At 35.0% G+C, this 20,565-nt stretch overlaps 1 protein-coding gene across 6 annotated transcripts in view; it reads left to right on the top strand.

The window, feature by feature from the left end:
• LOC100875595 (uncharacterized) overlaps positions 1-20,565 on the top strand; it is a 412,310-nt gene that overhangs the window by 125,597 nt on the left and 266,148 nt on the right. For 5 of the 6 annotated variants that reach the window (XM_012281881.2, XM_012281880.2, XM_012281879.2 and 2 more), the window contains one exon: positions 2,160-2,219. The exons of the other annotated variant lie outside the window; for it this stretch is intronic. In XM_012281881.2, the coding sequence (XP_012137271.2) occupies positions 2,160-2,219 (60 nt within the window). The remainder of the gene's footprint in view (positions 1-2,159; positions 2,220-20,565) is intronic. 6 annotated transcript variants of the gene reach the window in all.

The following is a 20,565-nucleotide window of genomic DNA, read 5'->3' as shown; positions in this document are numbered from 1 at the left end:
ATTAATTCGCTAATTTAATAATTCTGAAATTTACAAATCTGAGGATCCCTTTTTCTTTCATACAAAATGCATTTGAAAATCTAAAAATTTTAATAAAATCTCACCGCCTTAAGCATATATAATATCAACGCAATAAACTTTGTTGAGAATAAACCTAAACGTTCCGTTAATACTCTCAATACAAACTAAAGAAAAACTGAAGAATTAAATCCTTATATTGTCGCGTCGAAAAAAATAAAAATTGTTTGCCTCGCTTCGTATTTCGGAAGTCTCGAGTTTTTAATTAACGCAAACGACGAACATCCAACTTTTCAGATGTTTTTAATTAATTTAATTCATCATGGCAAACGGGTAGCGACTTTTTCATTCTTATTAGTCTCACATTCAAAAGGATGTTCTTTGCTCGTTCGCGAGGAAAAGACAGGCGTATCGATCGGTTCGTTCGCGGCCTCTCTTATAAAATAAAAAAAAAAAAAAAAACAGAGAAGAATTTCCCTTCGAGTCGACCATTGAAACGCGATCTTTGTTCGTTACCGATGTTCCACGAAACTTGGAGTTTTCAAGTCTCGCCTCTCGTTTCAAACAACAAATAAGCAACGATAAAGACCAAAGTTTCCTGGATTTCTTTTTCTCACCGGTTCCCAGCGAATTATTCGCGGATAGACTTTCCTCGATTAAAAGAACCATGGAGAATCGTCGTTGGATATTCGAGGCTGAAAACGGTCGCTGAACGAGCAAAAAGTGACATCATCGTCGGAGAGATAGCATGTAATAAGAATAATTGTCAGGGATGTTTTATGCATCCTGGTGATTTCGCATTCAGTTGGCCAAAGTGGTGCGTTCGCGAAACTTTCTTATAGACGTAATCTTCAATCTTCGAGGGAACAGTATCTTCTTACTCGACCTCTCGTTTCCGATGCAGTCCTCGAGAATCGTGGTAAAATTCTCTTTTTTCCTCTTCGTTTTATTTAGCCGATTCCTTGGCTTTGTAATCGACGATATAAAAGATAATAGTTCCCTTTTTACGGTGGTTGAACTTGCAAATGATTCGAAAATGACTTAAAATCTACTTCTTTCAATTGAAAGGGATCTTAATATTATTTAATAAATTATTTATTGGAAAATTATAATTTGTTGGTAAGTCAGGGACTAATTGGAGAACATATTCATCAAAGTGTATGTGGATCTTTTTACTTCTTCCTTCTCTGTTCGCATTTATGTAATATTACACAATCGATATCAACCAATCGGAACAATGTATGAACACAAATAACAATTCATCTCTAATTTTTCATTTAAAGACATTTATAATTGATTCACAACCGATTTAAGAATTTGCTGATAGGTCAGCACCTAATTGGACAAATTACTGATAAGTTAGGACCCATTTTGAGAACATATCATTCATCAGAGTCCATGGGTGGATCTTTTTACTTCTTCCTTCTTTGTTTGAAATATGTAATATTACACAGGCGATGTCAACCAATCGGAACAATGTATGAACACAAATAACAATTCATCTCTAATTTTTCATTTAAAGACATTTATAATTGATTCACAACCGATTGAAGAATTTGCTGATAGGTCAGCACCTAATTGGACAAATTACTGATAAGTTAGGACTCAATTTGACAATATATCATTCATCAGAGTCTATGAGTGGATATTTTTACTTCTTCCTTCTTTGTTTGAATTATGTAATATTACACAGTCGATGTCAACCAATCGGAACAATGTATGAACACAAATAACAATTCATCTCTAATTTTTCATTTGAAGACATTTATAATTGATTCACAACCGATTTAAGAATTTGCTGATAGGTCAGGACCTAATTGAACAAATTACTGATAAGTTAGGACCCATTTTGAGAACATATCATTCATCAGAGTCCATGAGTGGATCTTTTTACCTCTTCCTTCTCTGTTTGAAATCTATAATATGCAGTCAATGTCAACCAATCGTGCACAATGTATGAACACAAATTAATTTTTCGTATGAAGAGATTCATAGGTGATAAGAGTTCGAAATTTTTGCAGATTGAATCACTTCCTCCCAGCTCCTACTTCTTGAGAGTCCCCACTTGATCTCGACCAGGTTCCTCGAAATCCCCCGGGCACCAGATCGATCTCCTAACAAGCTCTGTGGTTTTGTTTCAGATGAATCACCGCGAGTCACCGGATCAGGCTTGTTCCTCTTCGCGGCTGTTCCCGGCACGGGTGAGTTTTCGTTCGGTTTCCGTTGGCGCCAATAGTCACTATTTAGGGTACACACGCGTCTCAGGCACGAAGAAAAGTTTCGAAAGGCACAGAGGGGAACTATGACGAGGGGTCGAGTTGGTTGACCCCGCGTGTACCGAGCCACAAAGGGTCGCTATCGTGTGTCGGATATCTTGAAAATCTCGTGGGTCAGGGCGTGGTGGTGAGGTCTGCAATCATGTTGGGTCTGCCATGCCACTCGAATGCATCCACCAGGCCAAACTTTCCCTTCCTTTTCGTTTCTGCTCTCTTTTCACCGTCACGTACGCGGCCATTCCGATTAGTGGCAAGTAATGGCGGTAACAATAGACGCTGCTTGATACCATTCGTTCTCGTTGTTACACTTATGCTCCGCATCTCTCACTGTGTACTGAGTGTCTACATTCATTTTAACGACTAACAATTTTTATTGCGGAGTAATAACTCGTGGAGTGTATAGTAATCCCTGACAAATTTAGAAATTTAAAAATCTATTATCTTGAAGCTTTCATCGATTCGATAATAATTAAAGGTCGTGAATTTGAAAGTTGAAAAATTTGGATCTGGAAACTTTCGAAAATTGCTGTGGTTGAAACCTTTAAGATTGGAGTTGAAACTTCAGCAACTAACAGAACTGAATATTTATAAATTTGAAAATTTCATGTGCCAACTCCTATAGTAATCTACTTATACCATAATTGCAAAGTATTTTGGGTTTGAAGCTTCTATAATAAACTGTAATAAATCCTATAATAAACCTTTCTGTAATAAACTGTAATAAACCCTTCTACAATAAACTATAATAAATTAAAGTAAACCTACAATAAACCTTTCTACAATGAATTAAAGTAACCCGTCCCACAATAAACTACAATAAACCCTTACATATTTCTGAACTAAACCCTTTTATAGTTCTAAGATAAATCCTTCTATAATTCTACAATGAACCCTTCATTTTTAAAATAAAGCGTTGTATGGTGTTTAAATAAGAGAAATGAGCCACCGTGTATATTAGGTAGTGCATTCGTGTTCTTAGCTCACACACATGTGTAGCAGTGGTCGGTTTATCGCCTGCATCCTCACACGCTTGATATATAACATTGTGTGCGTGTTGTACCATGCACATGCGTCTCCTATGATCTATGCGCCTCCATTTAGCCCCGTACTCTCGTGTGTAGCCTTCTTTCGTGTCGTGTACAGATCCATGGGGTTGTGTACGTCGTGTGTGCGTGTATGTGTGGTATCCATGTGCGTTATGTACTTTCGTGCGTGTCGGAAGATATATATACAGGGTGAGTCAGTATAACTTATTCTTAGCACATTTCGTTACACACGGTGTACTTTGCGTATAACGGGGTGGATAACTGTTTCCTTGTAACTTTTATGCAGTTATATCATATTATATATCAGAGTATTTTAAATAAATATTATGTAGTTATGACGTTATAGTACACATAAATAAACAATATATACTTATAACGTTATAATATATATAAATTAACATTACGTAGTTAACATTGTAATATAATAAGTAAACAATATGTAGTTATAATATTATACTACATACAAGAAAACAACAACTACAATGTAGTTATAGTGTTTTTTACAATTACAATTATAAATTTGAGATTGACATTTTTAGCTGGACATGAATTCTTTTTACTATGGTCTGTCGTAACTGTACAATTATCTTTTTTATACTTCTTTTTGTACCTGTGCAATTAAAAATTATATATGTTTGTTGTAACTGTGTAGTTATAAACTTTTTTATACTTATTCTTATACCTATGCAGTTAAGAATTGTTATACTCATTTTTATAACTGTATAAATATAAGTCGATTTTGTGACTGTTTTGTATACAATATTTTACAATTATGCACTTATAAATTATTTTCTGTACCTGTGCAATTAAGAATTGTTTCTGTTTCTTCATTTCGACTGTATAATTACAAATTTGGCTAACAAACCAGAAGTAGAGCTTTTACCTATTATTTCAAACCTTGTAAAGCTTATCCCATAATAATAATAGATTTACGTATAAAATGTTATATAACATTTTGTATAGAACTTTGTACGAGTTTTATTTTTTGTTTGAAGCATTTTTCTCTAAAATGAAAAGTTTCGAAGCTATATAGAAAATTCTTCCAAATTATAAGGGGAGCGAACAAAGCCCTGCCTTAATGGATCATATCCTTGGCACAAATAGGGTCAAAAGGGCTCAAGGACTTTCAAATATATTTAAGAATTTTCTTCAATCATACAAGTAACAAAAATACATGATATTACATACAAAATTTACGACTTGTTTAATTGGGCAAGTTTTAGTTGCAATATGACAAAGTTATATATTTTTTGTAAAAATATAAACTCTACCGCCAATGACTATAAACTACCGGTATTAAATGCACACTTAAATTGAAAATAAATAAGTAACTGAAGTATACATACACTCTTCATTTCCTCAAAATGACACATATTCCGACAAAAGTACGGAAATAAAATCGTGTAATATAAAATATGAGAGCTAAATCCAGTTATATTCACTGGCTGGCAGTTGCAGCACTCAGGGCAGTAATTTGCCCGCGGGCCGCACTTTGCGAACCCCCGGTATAAGCGCATGCATCGTATGCATTAGGATGCGCTCGAGCCAAGTGCACGCAATGCACAATGCAAGCAACGAGACGAAGAGGAAACGATACACGCGTGTTTACCATTGTTCCTAGTCGAACGCGAAGTTGTTAGGTTGCCGGTAGTATAAAGTTTGTACGTGTGCGTGATTGCGTGCTCGCGTACACCCAGGACCCTTTGTACTTGGGATTCGATGAAGCTGCCTTTGCACTAGCGCCGGAGACACGGGCCAATCAATCCCCATCTGCTTTCGGCTTCGTCTTCCCCTACGTGCACTACCCTCGGCGCTCTACGTCCCCAGAATTTCGATGATCTTCGCCTGGAAACAGATTTATCTCGCCTGCTTTCCTTTCTCTTCTCTTCGACGCTGCCTTTCCACCATGCTTCATCGATTCCGTGGGGATACGCTTGCCCTCGTGTGTCTTTCTATCTCGCCGATCATTTTATTCCACTTGCATCGTGTACCTGCAGAAAGGACAAAAAGGTGCGTTTGTATTTATTTCTTCACAAGCATTACTTTATTTCAAACCCCTACGCTCGGAGGTTTTGCCGTTGGCAGATATTCTACAACTTTTTGGGTGAGAAGTTTGGTCGATTCTTTTGGTGTTGTTATTTTTCTGCTATTAATTGATAATAATCACTGTTTTATACTGTTTATACAACATTGTTATATTTTTACATGTATAGAGTTAAATATCTATTAAAAATTATACCATTTGGCTCCCCATTTGAAATACTAAAGTACTGTTTATTTTTCTTAAATCACACGTCTTCGAGATTTTTTACGGTGTTAACTTAAATGGGACACCGTGTGTAATTGTCACTATTTAATCACCAATAAACAGACTACAGTTTTGTTAAGTAATTCGCCTTTAACGTTTCTATTATGTTTTTGCACGTACAATCGCTTTACTCTTAGTCGGTTCGGTGCTATCATACCACACTCTGTTATCATAGAACATACTATGCACCTCTTACGGTATACTAACATTATATCAGCAATTTCAATGGATATGCATTTAATAGCATATAACAAACAATCCATATACTTAAGAACATACAACAATGTACTTAAAAATGTATGACAAAAAATCCATATACTTAATAACATATAATAAAAACTTATGGTTTTCGAAACTATCAAGCTGAGTTTCATTTTACTAATAAATCGTATACAATAATATAGTTGAATAAATAATTATTGATATCGTATGATCTGAAAGTAAGCCTATATTTGTCACCACTCAACAATTATCTAAAACAATTTGTTAAGATCATATTTCTTTTTCATTTTCATACCCACTCAATTTTTTCTGGCACTTAGGTTCGGTAACTTGTAGAATACTCTGCTATCATGGAACATACCGTGTATCTTGTCTAATAAATGAACTATCTGTTTTCAAAGATTTCGACCAGAAGTTACCCTTCAGGGTCACTCGTCCTCTTGCTACTTCGTTTTAATCCAGTTGCCGGGTTTCAAGGGCTCTTATCATGGTTGATCCGTCGTTTGTCATTGTGTCAGCGACCGATAGCTCCCGAAAGCCACCCCCGATCGTTGCCGTAAAAGTTAAATAGCTTTTTTTGCCACCGAACTGTATTATCGGTCTTATCTTGGACTGTGACGCAAAGGGGAGCGTCGTTAATCTTCAAGGAGGCTAGATTGGGGTTACCAGTTGGGACGAAGGTTAAGGTCGAACTTGGATCTCCGATGAAACACGGCGTTAACAGAAAATCGCCTAATTTTCACGACCCCTACTCTTATCTTATCTTTAAATTGCAGGAGACACACGGGATGTCTCCTGATACGTAATATCTTCTTATAAAATGCAATTACTTGGAGTACGGTCATTTCATCTTTTAATTTAGAGAACTCCATTTTGAAGCTAAAAGATATAGTGTAGGTGCGTGCACATATGTGTGCAGCATGTGGAACTGGGTGTTACACTTGAAATTATAAAATACGTTTAATTTGTGTAGGTGTTTGCACATACGCGTACCATATGTGGAAATGAATGAATATGTATGTGTAATATTTAAGAGTAAAAATTGTTTTATTTTGTGCATGTATTGTATGTGTACATATATGTATAATATGCCTAGGTAGATGGATGTGTATGCATAATAATAGGAATTTACATGTGCATGCACATATGTGTAGATGGGTAATGTATACGTGCAATACTTGAAACTAAAATTTTAATTAATTTATTTTGCATATGTGCACACTTCACGTACATGTATGAATCCGCACGTGTATGTAATACTTGCAAACAAAAGAATATATTCAATATTTGTATATGTCTACACATATGTATGCAATGTATATGTATAAATATACATATGATATGCATAAGATGTTCATATATTATGCAAGATCTCTTTCGTCTAAAATTCAAATGTCTCAAAAATCGTGAGTGGTACACAAAAATGTTTTATACGAAAATCCTATCACATATGATATATACTTTTGTGTGTATAACCTTCAAATGACTTTGAATCATCCTATGAAGGTAATACCAACATAACTCAACCGCATTGCATTTTTGATCGCCTCTCATGAACTTTCCACCTGAAAATGTATTATGTATACATGACCCGTATCTAAATGTTATGTAAAAGTGACGCAGGTAGAATGCGTGTATTCGGCTCAATAGCCAGTGGCATCGAATGTGTTAATTTTGCTCGCGAAATACATCCAACAATTTTCGTCAAAGAGATAATAAGGTAAATTACAGATGGTATCTGCGTAAAGGTCACGCAGGTGTCTAATTGTATGCGGTTGCGGTGAACTCGCAGGTCACTGTGCGGTGGTTTAGCGAGACCCACCCTTCATTCGACACATTCGACCGCGATATAGCGGCTACACGAAAAAGGAGAAAACCACGTGAACGACCTCGTAAAATTCAACCGATTTATGTCCTTGTTCGGGGAACTTTTGCCAACATAGCTTTCGTACCACGATTTTTCTCTCGTTGATTTGAAGGGATGTCTGGATGTGCCGGGAATAAATACTTTGAACGTTTAAGGACACTTTATTGAACTAGATTGTAATGTGTGTAGAAGGTGTTCCGCGTAAACATGTCAGACAGTACTGACTGCCACGGAATTTGTTCTACACGAATTGTACAGTGATTCGGATCGTTTTGTGAATTGCTATTTTATGCGGGTTGTGTTGTAATGGACAGCACTGTGTAATACTTTAACTAATCGTTGCGTAATTTCTTTTTTAGTTTTGAAGATGTGTTTTGAAACTTATACGGGAAATACTTGTTGGATAAGGACACATTTGCTAATAAGCATATTTGAAAACGTTTAAATTTTCGACTCTAAAAGGTAAATGATTTAATCTCTCGACTGAATCTCTTGTTTCACTATTACTCCCTACATACACGTTCAAAAATAATTTTCCAAACAGTATGACAACTTTCACTTCCTCCTATATGATTCATTTCACGTAGAAGCTGTTGTATCACAGTTACATTGTGAAAAATGCACGGTTTATAGCACGTCGGGCTGTATTTCAATCGTCCACAAAGGCTATGAAATTATTAAACCTAGTGTCGCGTAGTCGCAGCCTATCGGATGGTCGCACACGCTCTGCCATCGAACGGTTTGTTCAGGTAAATAACCTTACGATAGCTCGAACAGAGCTTTCGATTATCCTGCACGGGTCATACACCTGTTCGATGTTTTCTACTGGTCAAATCGTTGAAACGAAACGAGATACGTTAATCGCGTTACTCTTCGTGAACGATGTTTCTGTCAATCGCCGCAAAGGGACATCCCTGTCTCTTCGTCGAGCATCCAAAGCAAAGCAAAGCAAAAGTCGCACCGTAAACGCTGGCCTGTTCGTCGGGAAAATCACATTAGTGATGTTTCGGTAATCGCTTTTATATCCACCGTCGGTGACTGACAGTCTCGACACAATCAGTTTTTCCTGTGAAAAATCGGGTCGCTTCGTAAATTCGACTTTTGTTCTTTCGGTTCTATCCCTGCCAAGTGATCGGTTCAAAGATTAAACGATCGTTCGGCTGAACTTTGTCCCTGGTGCTTTTTCACGAATGGTCGAACGAGGACTGTAGACTCTTGTTATATTGCCACTTTGCGCTATTCGCTACCGCTCTCACCGTGCACGATGCTGCAAACTACCGAAAAATTTTTTGGGTTGCAAATTGCGAAAATTGTTTGTTTCGGTCTGCCTCCGCGACAGAATAAAATATTTTTTATTCTTTTATTATTTTCGGGGTTTCAAGCTGTTGTTATATATTTCCGATTTTTACTTTGCAGATTCTATGCAATTTTTGTTTGTCAATTTTTTAATATATTTTGCATATAAACATACAAATTTCGGAGTTTCAAGCTGTTACCTATTTCTGACTTTTATGTCGCAGTTTGTGTGCAATTTTTGTTTGTCAATTTTTTAATATATATTTTGTATAGAAACATAAATATTTCGGAGTTTCAAGCTGTTACATATTTCTGACTTTTATGTCGCAGTTTGTGTGCAATTTTTGTTTCTCACTTTTTTAATATATCTTACTAAAAGGTATGTTTCCAATGACTTTTACTTCGCAGTTTACATACAATTTTTTAATATATATAACACATAAGCACAAAAGTTTAATGCATAGTAATGTACGAGATGAATCACCCTATTATTGGATACATAAGAAAATACATCGAGTGACACTCTCAGTGTTCGTATTGATTTTTAAGAAAATATCCGACGGTAAAAATAAAAATTTCTTTCGTAAACGTGCAGAGTGTAAAGTTATTAAATTATGAACACGTTTGAAGCCAGACTAGCGCTGTCACTGCGACGTGTGTAATAATACACGCTCGGATCCGAAAGCGTTAACCAACTGTTCCCCTATATCATTCCTAGTAAGAACGTGGGTAATAACCGTTCGCAAATCGACCCCTGAAATGACAGTCATATTCCTTTCTTTGACGCTTCTGCAAAGGAAACAATATGTATAATTCAGCTCCGAAGTTGCTTCAAAAGCCATACGAAGAGTGCATGAATATGTATATTTAATGCAACCTATGCACCTCATCTTTACACACTTCCGCGGAACTATCTGCAACGTACAAAGCTGTGCATTTTGTTCGCTATTCTTTCACGATAACCGTTCGCTATTATCTTTTTTATAGTGACGCTTTCATTGACGGGTAATTGAAGTGCAGATGACGGGCCGACGAGGTATCTAGCGCCGTTCGAATTACGTTAGCCAACTTTCGACAATCGCATTTTTTAACCCACCCTCTTCGTGATTGACGGTGTCGATACAATCGAGTTTCACTGGCGTTTCGCGTCGACGAAAAGATATCGCGATATTGTCACCTATGTGTCAAGAACCGAGAACTTAAAGGTTTTTCACTCTAACAACCGCACTACGCCCTTTGTTTTCATTACGACTGAATATTATTGAATCCTTGCAATACTATGTACAAACTTCAGAAAATAAATTTGGCATACGTTCATATTGAGTTATGGTTAATAACCTTGTTTTACAGGTTAGGAGAAAATAACATATTGAAACATTGGACATATTTTGAGAACGTATTTTATTATTCATAAAATTGTCGAGAAATCGTTCTGCCTAGAACGATTGTTTCTAATTTATAAAGATTTCTTAAATGGTCCATAAAACGTTGTCCCACTACAAACCGTGTAACAAGCGAATCTCCCACTTTTATTGCAATTTTCCAGTTTTACACGAGAGTACACGATTCATCTAATTCGTAGCCGTTTTTGTAGCCATAGTAACGAACGTCGTAAGAGTCGCATTGTAAGAATATACGTGTCGATAAATATTTGAGTGGTTGGTAACGGAAGAATCGCGCGACATAATGGCGGTCCATGTTCCTTGGGAGGGAACTGAACTGGCTGGCAGCGTTTACGATATCGTCGGGTCGTTAAACATTCAATGGAATCTGCGTGGAAAGCTCGGGTCTTGTATTAACGGGATCTCAACAATTACGCGTCGTTACTATTTGATTATCGTCCCTGGGTATGTTAAACGACGATCCTCGATGGGCTTTAGGAAGCTTGATTCTTCCATTAAACGAGGAACGAAACGGCCCTTCGAGTACCGGCATTATTCACTAGAGGCAAAGAGTTTGGTCGATCGACCCAATTCCTGTTTTTCTCGTAGCTGCGAGATTTGCTTTGCAATCCCTCTACGCTCCACCCACCCTTTTATCCACGTAAGAGCGTCTCTTCTATTCACGGATTAGCGTGGCTTATCGATGTAATTTGTTTGAGGAGAACGGTAATCAGTCCGGGAACGGATCGTCCGAACGGGTTTTTAATGGGCTGAAAAAGTGTCTGGGTCGAGCCACGTCTCGTTCAGACAGCAATGTATTGGGTTCTTGCACTTGAATAGCCATTTCCTGGAAGAGAAGTATCGTAGAATCACACTTCTGGCATGCTCATTTAACCTTTGCAATTTCGTGAAAATTCTACGATAAATATTTATAAGGACACTGTTGTTGGGTCATCGATTTTGATGAATGACGATATGGACATTTACATGAAGATGTCAGTTGGTGGGCCATCGATTCTAATTAATCAAATGATGGTAGTAACATTTACATGAAGATGCCAGTTAGGTCATCGATTTTGGTCAATGAACATGATATGAACATTTACATGAAGATATCATTGTCGCTGGGACGTGGATTTTGATGAGAGAATATGGTACTGATATTTATGTAATTACGTCAGAGTCGTTGGGTTATTGATTTGAGTTAACGAAGGTGATATTAATACTTGCAAAATGACGTTACAGTTAGGACATCGATTTTGATTGAAATGATGATACTAACGTGTACAAGTTGTTGGATCATTCTCATAAATTAAGATTATGATATTTATAAGATAATGTTACAGTCGTTGAGTCATTGTTCATTATGAATGATGATGATGCTAACATAATACAAAATAACTATACTGTTGGGTCATAGAGTTTGATGAGTGCATATAATGCTACTAATTTCAGTAAGACAATATTATAATCGTTAGGTCATCAATTTTAATGAATGAATATATTCATACTAATAACAATTACAAGATAACCTCACAGTCATTGAGTGAACATGTGTGGCGAATAAAGATGACGATACTAATATTTACAACATAACGTTGCAGTCATTGGTTCATTGATTCTGATCAGTGAAGATGATGATTTTAACTTGGTACAAAATATCGTCGCACCAATTGGGTCAACAAGTGTGATCAACGAAGATGATGATACTAGAACGTTGTGTAATAACTTCAGTGTTGTTGGGACCTCGAGTTAAGTGCACATGATGCTACTAATATCGACAAGATAACATTATAGTCAGTGGATCAAGAATTTTAATGAATGAACATGTTAATACTAATATTTACAACATAATGTTGGATCATAGATTGTGGTAAATGAAAATGATGATATTAGCATGGTACAAACTGTACTGTCATTAGGTTATCAAGTTTGATGCGTGATCATGCTTCTAATATCAACAAGATAACGTTATAGTCACTGGGACTGGTTTTAATGAATGAACATGATGGTACTATTATGTGTAAGATAATGTCACATTCATTGGGTCATCAATTGTGGTAAATGAACATGTTGATACTATTTATAGGACATACAGTCGTATGCCATTGATTAGAATAAATGAGAATGTAAATTGTAAATTATCATAAAAATTAGCCCAGGTTATAATAGAAAGCCGAAGACCTTCACTACCCATCCCAAATCTCCAATTTTCCAGTTTCAATTACCCACGAATAACTGAAGTAAATTACATTTCATCCCGGTTTTCTTCGCGTTGAGAATTTCGTCCCGAAAAAGAAGTTGTATATCCCACGTCGAAGAATCAATGAGTTTACGAGGCAACGGAAGAAAAAGACGTTTACCTTCCGTTCCTCTGGGCTGACACCAGTCAGCTCGAAATCCCGTCGTAAACACACCGGGGTTGGTAAACACCCCCTCTGTATGTATATATCGTTAAGCAAAGGCTTCAGCCACTTTTCTCCCCAAGGAACAAAGTGCGTGGCTGCCTATGGGGCTGAAATGTTCCACGCCCGTTTTCTCAACATTGCTAACCCGTGCTGTCTGATCTGTGACGTCACTTCCGCCGCTCGCGGTGATTCTCGTCTTTCGTGATCCGACATTAGATCACTACGGGAAGTTGTGTTATCCCTGTATGGAGTTGGTTATTCCTGTATGGAGTTTTTATGAGGTGCTCCTTTGTCATTCTTATGGGACTTTATTTCATTGACAGATCATTTTTTGTTGTTAGAATGCTCTTTCATGTGAGTTATTGAAAGATTTATTGCAGATTTGTATTATTTTTGTTGTTGTACTGTATTATTATTCGTTTTATTATTATACTGTGAAAAGGTATTTTGAAGCATTGAGAATTATGAAAAATATGAAATTTATTATGTGTGGTTTTGAATTAGAGTTTTTATGATTTTGAAAAATAATATTCCCAAGTTTTTGAATTTCCAAATTCACAAATTAGAAGTTTCTAAATTTCCTAATGGATGAATTAAATAATTTCTAAATTTCCGAAGCCACGTGGTCCTAAGCTCCCAAATTTTCAAATTAAATACGTAAATTTCGAAATGTTGAAATTCATAATTTCTCGAATTTATATCTTCAAAAACTCCTATATCCTTAAATTTTCAAATTTCCAAACTCCCAAACTCCGTAATTCCCACACCCAAAATACAAATATTTTTAATTTTCCGCATTTTCAAATTTCAAAGTGGACAAGTAAGGGTCATATCTATAAAAAAAATACTCAAAATATTAACCTCATAAGAGTGAAGAAAAAAGAAATTCGAAGTATACCCTGAAGTGAATAATGACCGAAAAAGTATCAGCTGTTGATTAAATGTTCACAAAACGATTTGTCTTTTTAAGGCACATCCATCACCTTGAAACGGGTCTGTAGAGGAGAAGGTCGAAATTGGGGACAATCTCGGTCAACTAGGGACATTCCGGTAATCATGATTACTATCCTGATGAGGAAGATATTAGGAGGCTATAATTACAAATACGCGATAACCCTCGCTCCTGCAGAGGTAATGATCGACTCTGACCCCCATGATTAATGGCCGCCTACGACATGGCGAAGGGGTAAATACGAACCGGTGCTGTATTTTCTACTCCACCGAATATCTCTCAGCTGTAATTACCTTCTTTACCTGTAACATAGGTTAAATGTACCTAATATAGAACACCTGATTTTAGACGCTTACCAGAGATAGACACTTGTGTTCTCGACAGAGTTAATGTTTGAAACGTGAAAAATTTAATGGACATATAATTTGTTTTTTAAATCATATATTAATGGTCAATTTCTAATTTGGACTGAAAGAATTGTAGTTAAAGAATGCTAATAAAAGAGGTTAGGTCTTAGAATACTCTATCAAGAGGACTAAACCTTGATTCAAGTTTCTATCGATACAATGATATACCGTTTTAGTTTTCGGACACTTACAGATTGAAATCAATAGGTTTCTGCAGCAGCAAGAACACACAAGGAGTCCTTACATCCTATCGGGTATTTTTAGTTTACTATTATTCACATCTGGTTACCAGAACCCGTAATCTTAGTAGTAGTGTCCTTTATTTGCAGTTTCCTATTCGTGTCGAGGTATCGCTCGCTTTTGTTACTTGCTACGCTCACTTTTTGAGGAATAGACCGCATACGTCACTCGGATTTTCATTTCCACCCGAATTTGTGTACCCAATAGAAATCAGGGTCTGCTTCCCTCAGCCTTGTTCGTAAAAATTGTACGCCCTTACCGAGCCTTCGTCCTGCGAAATTAGCAAACGAACAGGTAGACACGAAATAGACACGACGTTGTTCACTTCGGAACATCGGATACATAGACACGTTGTTCACTTCGGAACGTCGGATGCAGACATGCAGGTGTTCAGTTTGAAACATCATTAAAACTAAGTAGAAAGCACGTATCGGTGCTAGACAATTATTCAAGCTACAGTCCGGTTATAAATAGTAGAACTTCAAACAATTGATGTGTATGAATAAACGAAATGATAGTGTACTTTTTTTTATAACTTTTAATAATGCATTCAAGATTCTGTATAGAGTTCTTGTTATTTTTGTTTATGGAACATATCGGTAAAGTTTTACGTGTAAAACTGGAACTGTGTGTGGCATCGAAAAATAAAGCAGTCTGTATTCATTTTGTAATTTCGTTATAACTTTTTAATAAGGTGTCTGAGACCCTTCATATAAAATTGTCTTATTTTTACTCGTGGAACGGCTTGATCGTATTATCTGAGGACAATCTGTGTACTATTCTTGTTCGTTGAAAATTTTAATATTAACTCTCTTCATTTTTTATGAATTTTGAAATGTTTTCGAGTTTGTTCCAGTTTTCCACTTATTTTCACCGTCACTTATTTAGAATGATAAAGGTATTACAGTACCATGGAATATTAACAAGAAACATGCACCCAATATTAAACGTGTTCCAATATTACACTCAAGATGCTTCACATTACGGATATAATTCGTCAGAAAAATAATAACTGCCCTAAGAAGAAAATAAATTTAATAAACAGCAAAGATACTCACTAAACAATTTGAATACTTAATTTGTTCTGTAATTTTTAAGCGCTGTGAAACGCAACAGTTTCATATTCAGCGACTCACTTTCATCGGAAGCTCAAATATTAATCTTGTTATCTATTGTTTATAACAACGAAATTGTTTACGTTGTCATTTATAAATTTCGCAACTTGTTTACTGGGAAACTGAGTTGCCCCACATTTGACGTTGTACGTCGAGTGCAGTTACCCATGCGAAAAACATTGCTATAATTGAATTCTAATTCTTGACCTTATTTCCTGACTTTTTTGTTTTTCTGTACGTGTTCGTAACGAGACTTTTAATGGAAAAGCTCGATAGAAAAATAACGGTTGATATAGTGGCTGAAGATGTAGGTGAAATTTGAACGTTTAGAATGGCGGGAAATCGATTGGTCGTTTACCGTTTATCGCTTCTCGATTTTGATTCTATCGGTTGCTACGATAATAACGCTCTTGACACAGCTCGTTAACGACCAAGAAACTATTGGCACACTCTGTTCTCTTGTAATCACTTTATTTAACCCTTGAACGACGTTTAATTGACCCTGTAATAATTTTACCGAGGTATTGAATTCTCATATTTTTATTACTTTGTAATTTGTCATACTGCTAGATCAGATTTATAGTTGAAGATTATAGGGAAATAAAATTTCATTTATGAAATTGTTATGGAATTATTATACTGGAAATCGGTGGGGTTAATTTAAAATATATTGTGAATTAATAGGGTTAATTTAAAATTTACTGTAAAATAATAGTTATTTTAAAATTTACTGCAAATTGATAGGATTAATTTAAAGTGTACTCCATAGTAATTAATTTAAAATATAAATATAAATGAGTAGAATTATTTGTAAAATATATTAATAATTAATAGAATCAATTTGAATTACTGTATAAATTGATAGAGTTAAATTAACATGTTAAAATTATTTTATAATTGCAACAATGATTGTTCGTAACTTCATATATTGTATACGAATGTTTCTATTCAAAAGTTTAAGAAATATAATATCAAGAGAAACAATCTTTATCTCTTAATAAATAATATAAGTTTAAACCTTCAAAAACCTTTAAACTTAAAAATATTTGACAAGAAATTTGTCATTTATATTACACACATATATCTGTATTATAACATTACATTTTAATTAACATAAAAAATTATAAACAGCTTTTTGTAAAAATTGTATGCATCACCTATCATGAGACAGTTAATCAGTAGCGAAAGTTTGAAGATTCACGAAAAAGGCACCTAAAATTAATATTTTATTTGGGAATAAAAATTGCGTTAAAAACGTAAGGTTCGAACAAATTCGGTGCTTCCGTTTGTATAATGAACAGTGCCCCAGCAAAGTAATTACTAAAATTTATTATTTGTTATTTTTAGTTCGAATGAAAATTACTTTTACCTGTTTTCAAGTGCAACAATAAAAATCGGCCAGCGCGCTGGTTGCTGTGGTGAGAACACCATTGTAAACTGAACTTTTTACGCCACCTCGTCCATCAAGCTGACACACGTAATTACCCTGAAGGAAGTCGTACATTACAGATTAATGGAAAACAGATGTTCCGCTGGTCGTACTAGAGTACTAATATTCACGACATCCAGATACGCCGTAGCTTATAATCATGATTCAGAACAGCATTCCTTTGATCATCGCGATACGGTTATAGCGGTACTATAGTTGTCGAATTTGTTTCCGGCGTATAATACGACATCGCGTTGATAAAGATATATCGCCGTGTTAAAGAGAGAAATATGTCGGTGACCTTACGTAGGCGGCAGCCATTCGAATATTAGACCAAGGGGAAAAGAATTCGTCTGAGTAGCTCAATTAACTAGAGTACCCGACACGAAAGAGTTTAGCTTCTTTTGTTTCGGGGAAACCCTTGATATTAGTTTCTTGGAATTCTACTTCCTCGCTTTGTTATTGTTTTTATTAATTAGGTGACAAAGGCTGATATCAATGATGTGGAACAATAGCAATTTATTTTAATTTCTTTCCCGTACTTTGACGAGTCTCACTCGTGACGCACTTACAGCTCAAGTGTGACAAACCTTACTCAAATTTTGAATACGCTTCAACTTGAAATTTAGATCCAATTATAAGTTGCATTATCAAGGATCCCTGAATATAAAATACTCACAACATTTTTATTTTCTTTGTTCGTTTTAATGTTACAGCCCTGAATTGTTAGTCTTGACTGACGCATCTGATAAATAAATAACCCGGAAAGAGGTGAAGGATGTTTTTAAAATTATTTTAAAGTATGTATTATTATAAAGTTTTATGCATTTGTAGATAGTTATATTAGAAATGAAGATTCATAATATTAGAAAATATTTATAAAATTTTGAGAGGAATTACTGGAACAATAATTGTATAAGTTCACGATATATTTACAAACTTGTATTGACAAAATATTTTTACACATTTGGAATATTTACAAAATCGTAAGAAGCATTAGTAAAAGTAATTTTATGAATTTTGAAAATAATGAATAAATCAGGAAAATTAGAAAAATTAGAATATTTTAATAATGAACTCATACCTTGATGAGAGTGTACATTTTGAGGAAACTTCTAAATAATTTCTGTAATTTAAAATAAATATAAGATCCCTCATTTTGACCGGTTCCATAAACGTAGTCCTAAAAGTATAAATTTATTTCGAGTATTAAAAGGAAAATAATTTTCTAAAAGTCTAGAACGACAGCCATGAAATTGTAAGTGTACAAATAATTTAAGGAAAATTGAAATATGGATGGAATTAATTTGTCAGAGAATGGGGACAGTGATATTCAGGATGGTCATGGTAAAGAGGACACCCCGTATATCAAGCAGGTGCGTATACTGATTGCCGGCGTATATTTCCGTCACGTGCTAGCACGCTTCCACCATGAGAGAGAGGAGCACGCTAGCCAAGGTATCTCGATGATTATCAGCAAAGGGGCGAGTCCCGTGGTCGACAATAAAATTTACCACGTAATGGCACAGGGTCGTTGATTATCAAACCCCATGGAATTACCAACGAGCACGCACTGACAGTGACACTGTCGTGAATCTCGTTGCGACCCTCTTAATAACAAACCCTAATCATTCTTCCGAAAACGGACGCCAACTACGGCTGCATTAATTATAATTACGAAACGTGAAAGCGTCACGTGATATACCGATAAAGTAATAAGCTCGAGAGTGGTTCATGTTAAGCCCGAGTTTTCGTGTCAGCGCTTGGGGAACGTTATCGTTATTAGTTTGATAAGCAGCGACAATGACAGACCTAATGATAATTAAGAGACTTACGAAACTACAATACTATCTACTTGACAAAGTTCGAACGTTATGCTTGCGATTTCTTTGGCAAATTATTGTCCTCATTATCTAGCGAGCTTTGGATGTCTACTTATGGGATTTTCGGGTTTAGGATATTCCTGGAATTAAATTATATTCGCGAGGATCGTTTCTGGCTTCTATACACTAAATATTATTATTTTATTGTTTCTATTATTTCCTGTCAATTTGTATACTTTATTTTATTTTTACGTTTTAATCATTTTAGGAGTTTGAGAAAGTTTAGACATTTTAGGAATGTTGGGAATTTTAGAAATTCTAGAAATTTTAAAAGTTTGAGGAATTTTAGAAATTTAAGAAATGTTAGAAATGTGGAAGATTTTAGAGATTGTAGAAATGTTAGAAATGTAGGAAATTTTAGAAAATTTAGCAGTATTAGGAATTTTAGAAATTTTAGAAATTCTAGAAATTTTAAAAGTTTGAGGAATTTTAGAAATTTTAGGAATGTTGGAAATTTTAGAGACTGCAGAAATGTTAGAAATGTAGGAAATTGTAGTTTTAGCAGTATTAGGAATTTTCGAAGTATAAAAAATTTAAAAGATTTTACAAATTTTTGGAACTGCAGAAATGTTGCAAATTTCACATATCTTAAAAATTTGAGAAATTTCAAAAACTTTAGAAATGTTGGAAATTTTAGAAATGTTAGAAATGTTAGAAATGTTAGAAATTTTGCAAAATAAAAATACAGGTGTACAAAAATTCAGAAGTTTGCAAACTGGTACTTTTGGAAACTGCAATATCAAAATTCAAAACCTTGAAAATTTATAAGTTTGAGAATATAGAAATGTACTTAGGTAGTTGAAGATTTTATTATCAAAAAACAGCAGATGCGATAAAGTAAAAGTGAATGTGCCATACAGTTATAGGCATGTGTGTAAAATTGTAATATTCCAAATTGTTTACACCGTAACAACAATTTTCGTTCATTTTTCGTATTTTAGTACCAAAGCACTCGATTGCAAATGAAATATTAAACAGAAAAAGTAAATAGCAATTTTATTTTGCGAAGATTGGTATATTGTTTTTTAATTTCCTGCATGGTTTAAAAAGCACTCACGTGGAGCTATTTTCAGTATTTTATTCCTACAGAATCATTGCATAACCGTGCATTTATACTGTTATTAACAATAATAATAACAGATCTCTTCTGAATTAAAATAGAAACCCATTTGAATATTCTACGGAATTTATAAATATTCATGATGTTATCTTTTAGAAGTGCGATATTATGATAAAAGAAAATAAAGGTAGAACTATGATGGTGTTATTACACCAAAAAATTAATTTTCATGAAAAATAGCTACACGAGATCTTTCTCTACCCATGTTTTCAATTCTCTGTTACTAAATTTTTCATCCACAATTAACAGGTAAACTATTATCCGCAACAGAAACTGATAAATCACGTTGAATATTTTGCATCGTTAAAAACATTTCATAAACTTGGATCTCGTAATTTGATTATTACTCTGGAATTAATTAGTAAGAGGCGATAGATACGCTGGCAAGCTTCCGGTGATTATGTTAATTCGGAATGTTGTTTAATTATTTTCCACGCTCGATAACGGATTATTCGGGGAATTTCGCTTCCCGTTTCATGCAGGACCGTGATCGGTTCTGAAATTTTCACGCTGCGACAAATTTGGTTTGGATTCAATGAAATTTCAACTTTGAACCGTGATTTCCTATTATCGCAAGGGATTCCCGATGAAATGCT

The sequence above is a fragment of the Megachile rotundata genome, chromosome 4 (assembly GCF_050947335.1).
Source record: "Megachile rotundata isolate GNS110a chromosome 4, iyMegRotu1, whole genome shotgun sequence".
NCBI classification, from domain to species: Eukaryota; Metazoa; Arthropoda; class Insecta; order Hymenoptera; family Megachilidae; genus Megachile; species Megachile rotundata.
Note: the sequence above shows the minus strand (reverse complement) of the source record. Positions and strands in the feature narration are given on the sequence as shown.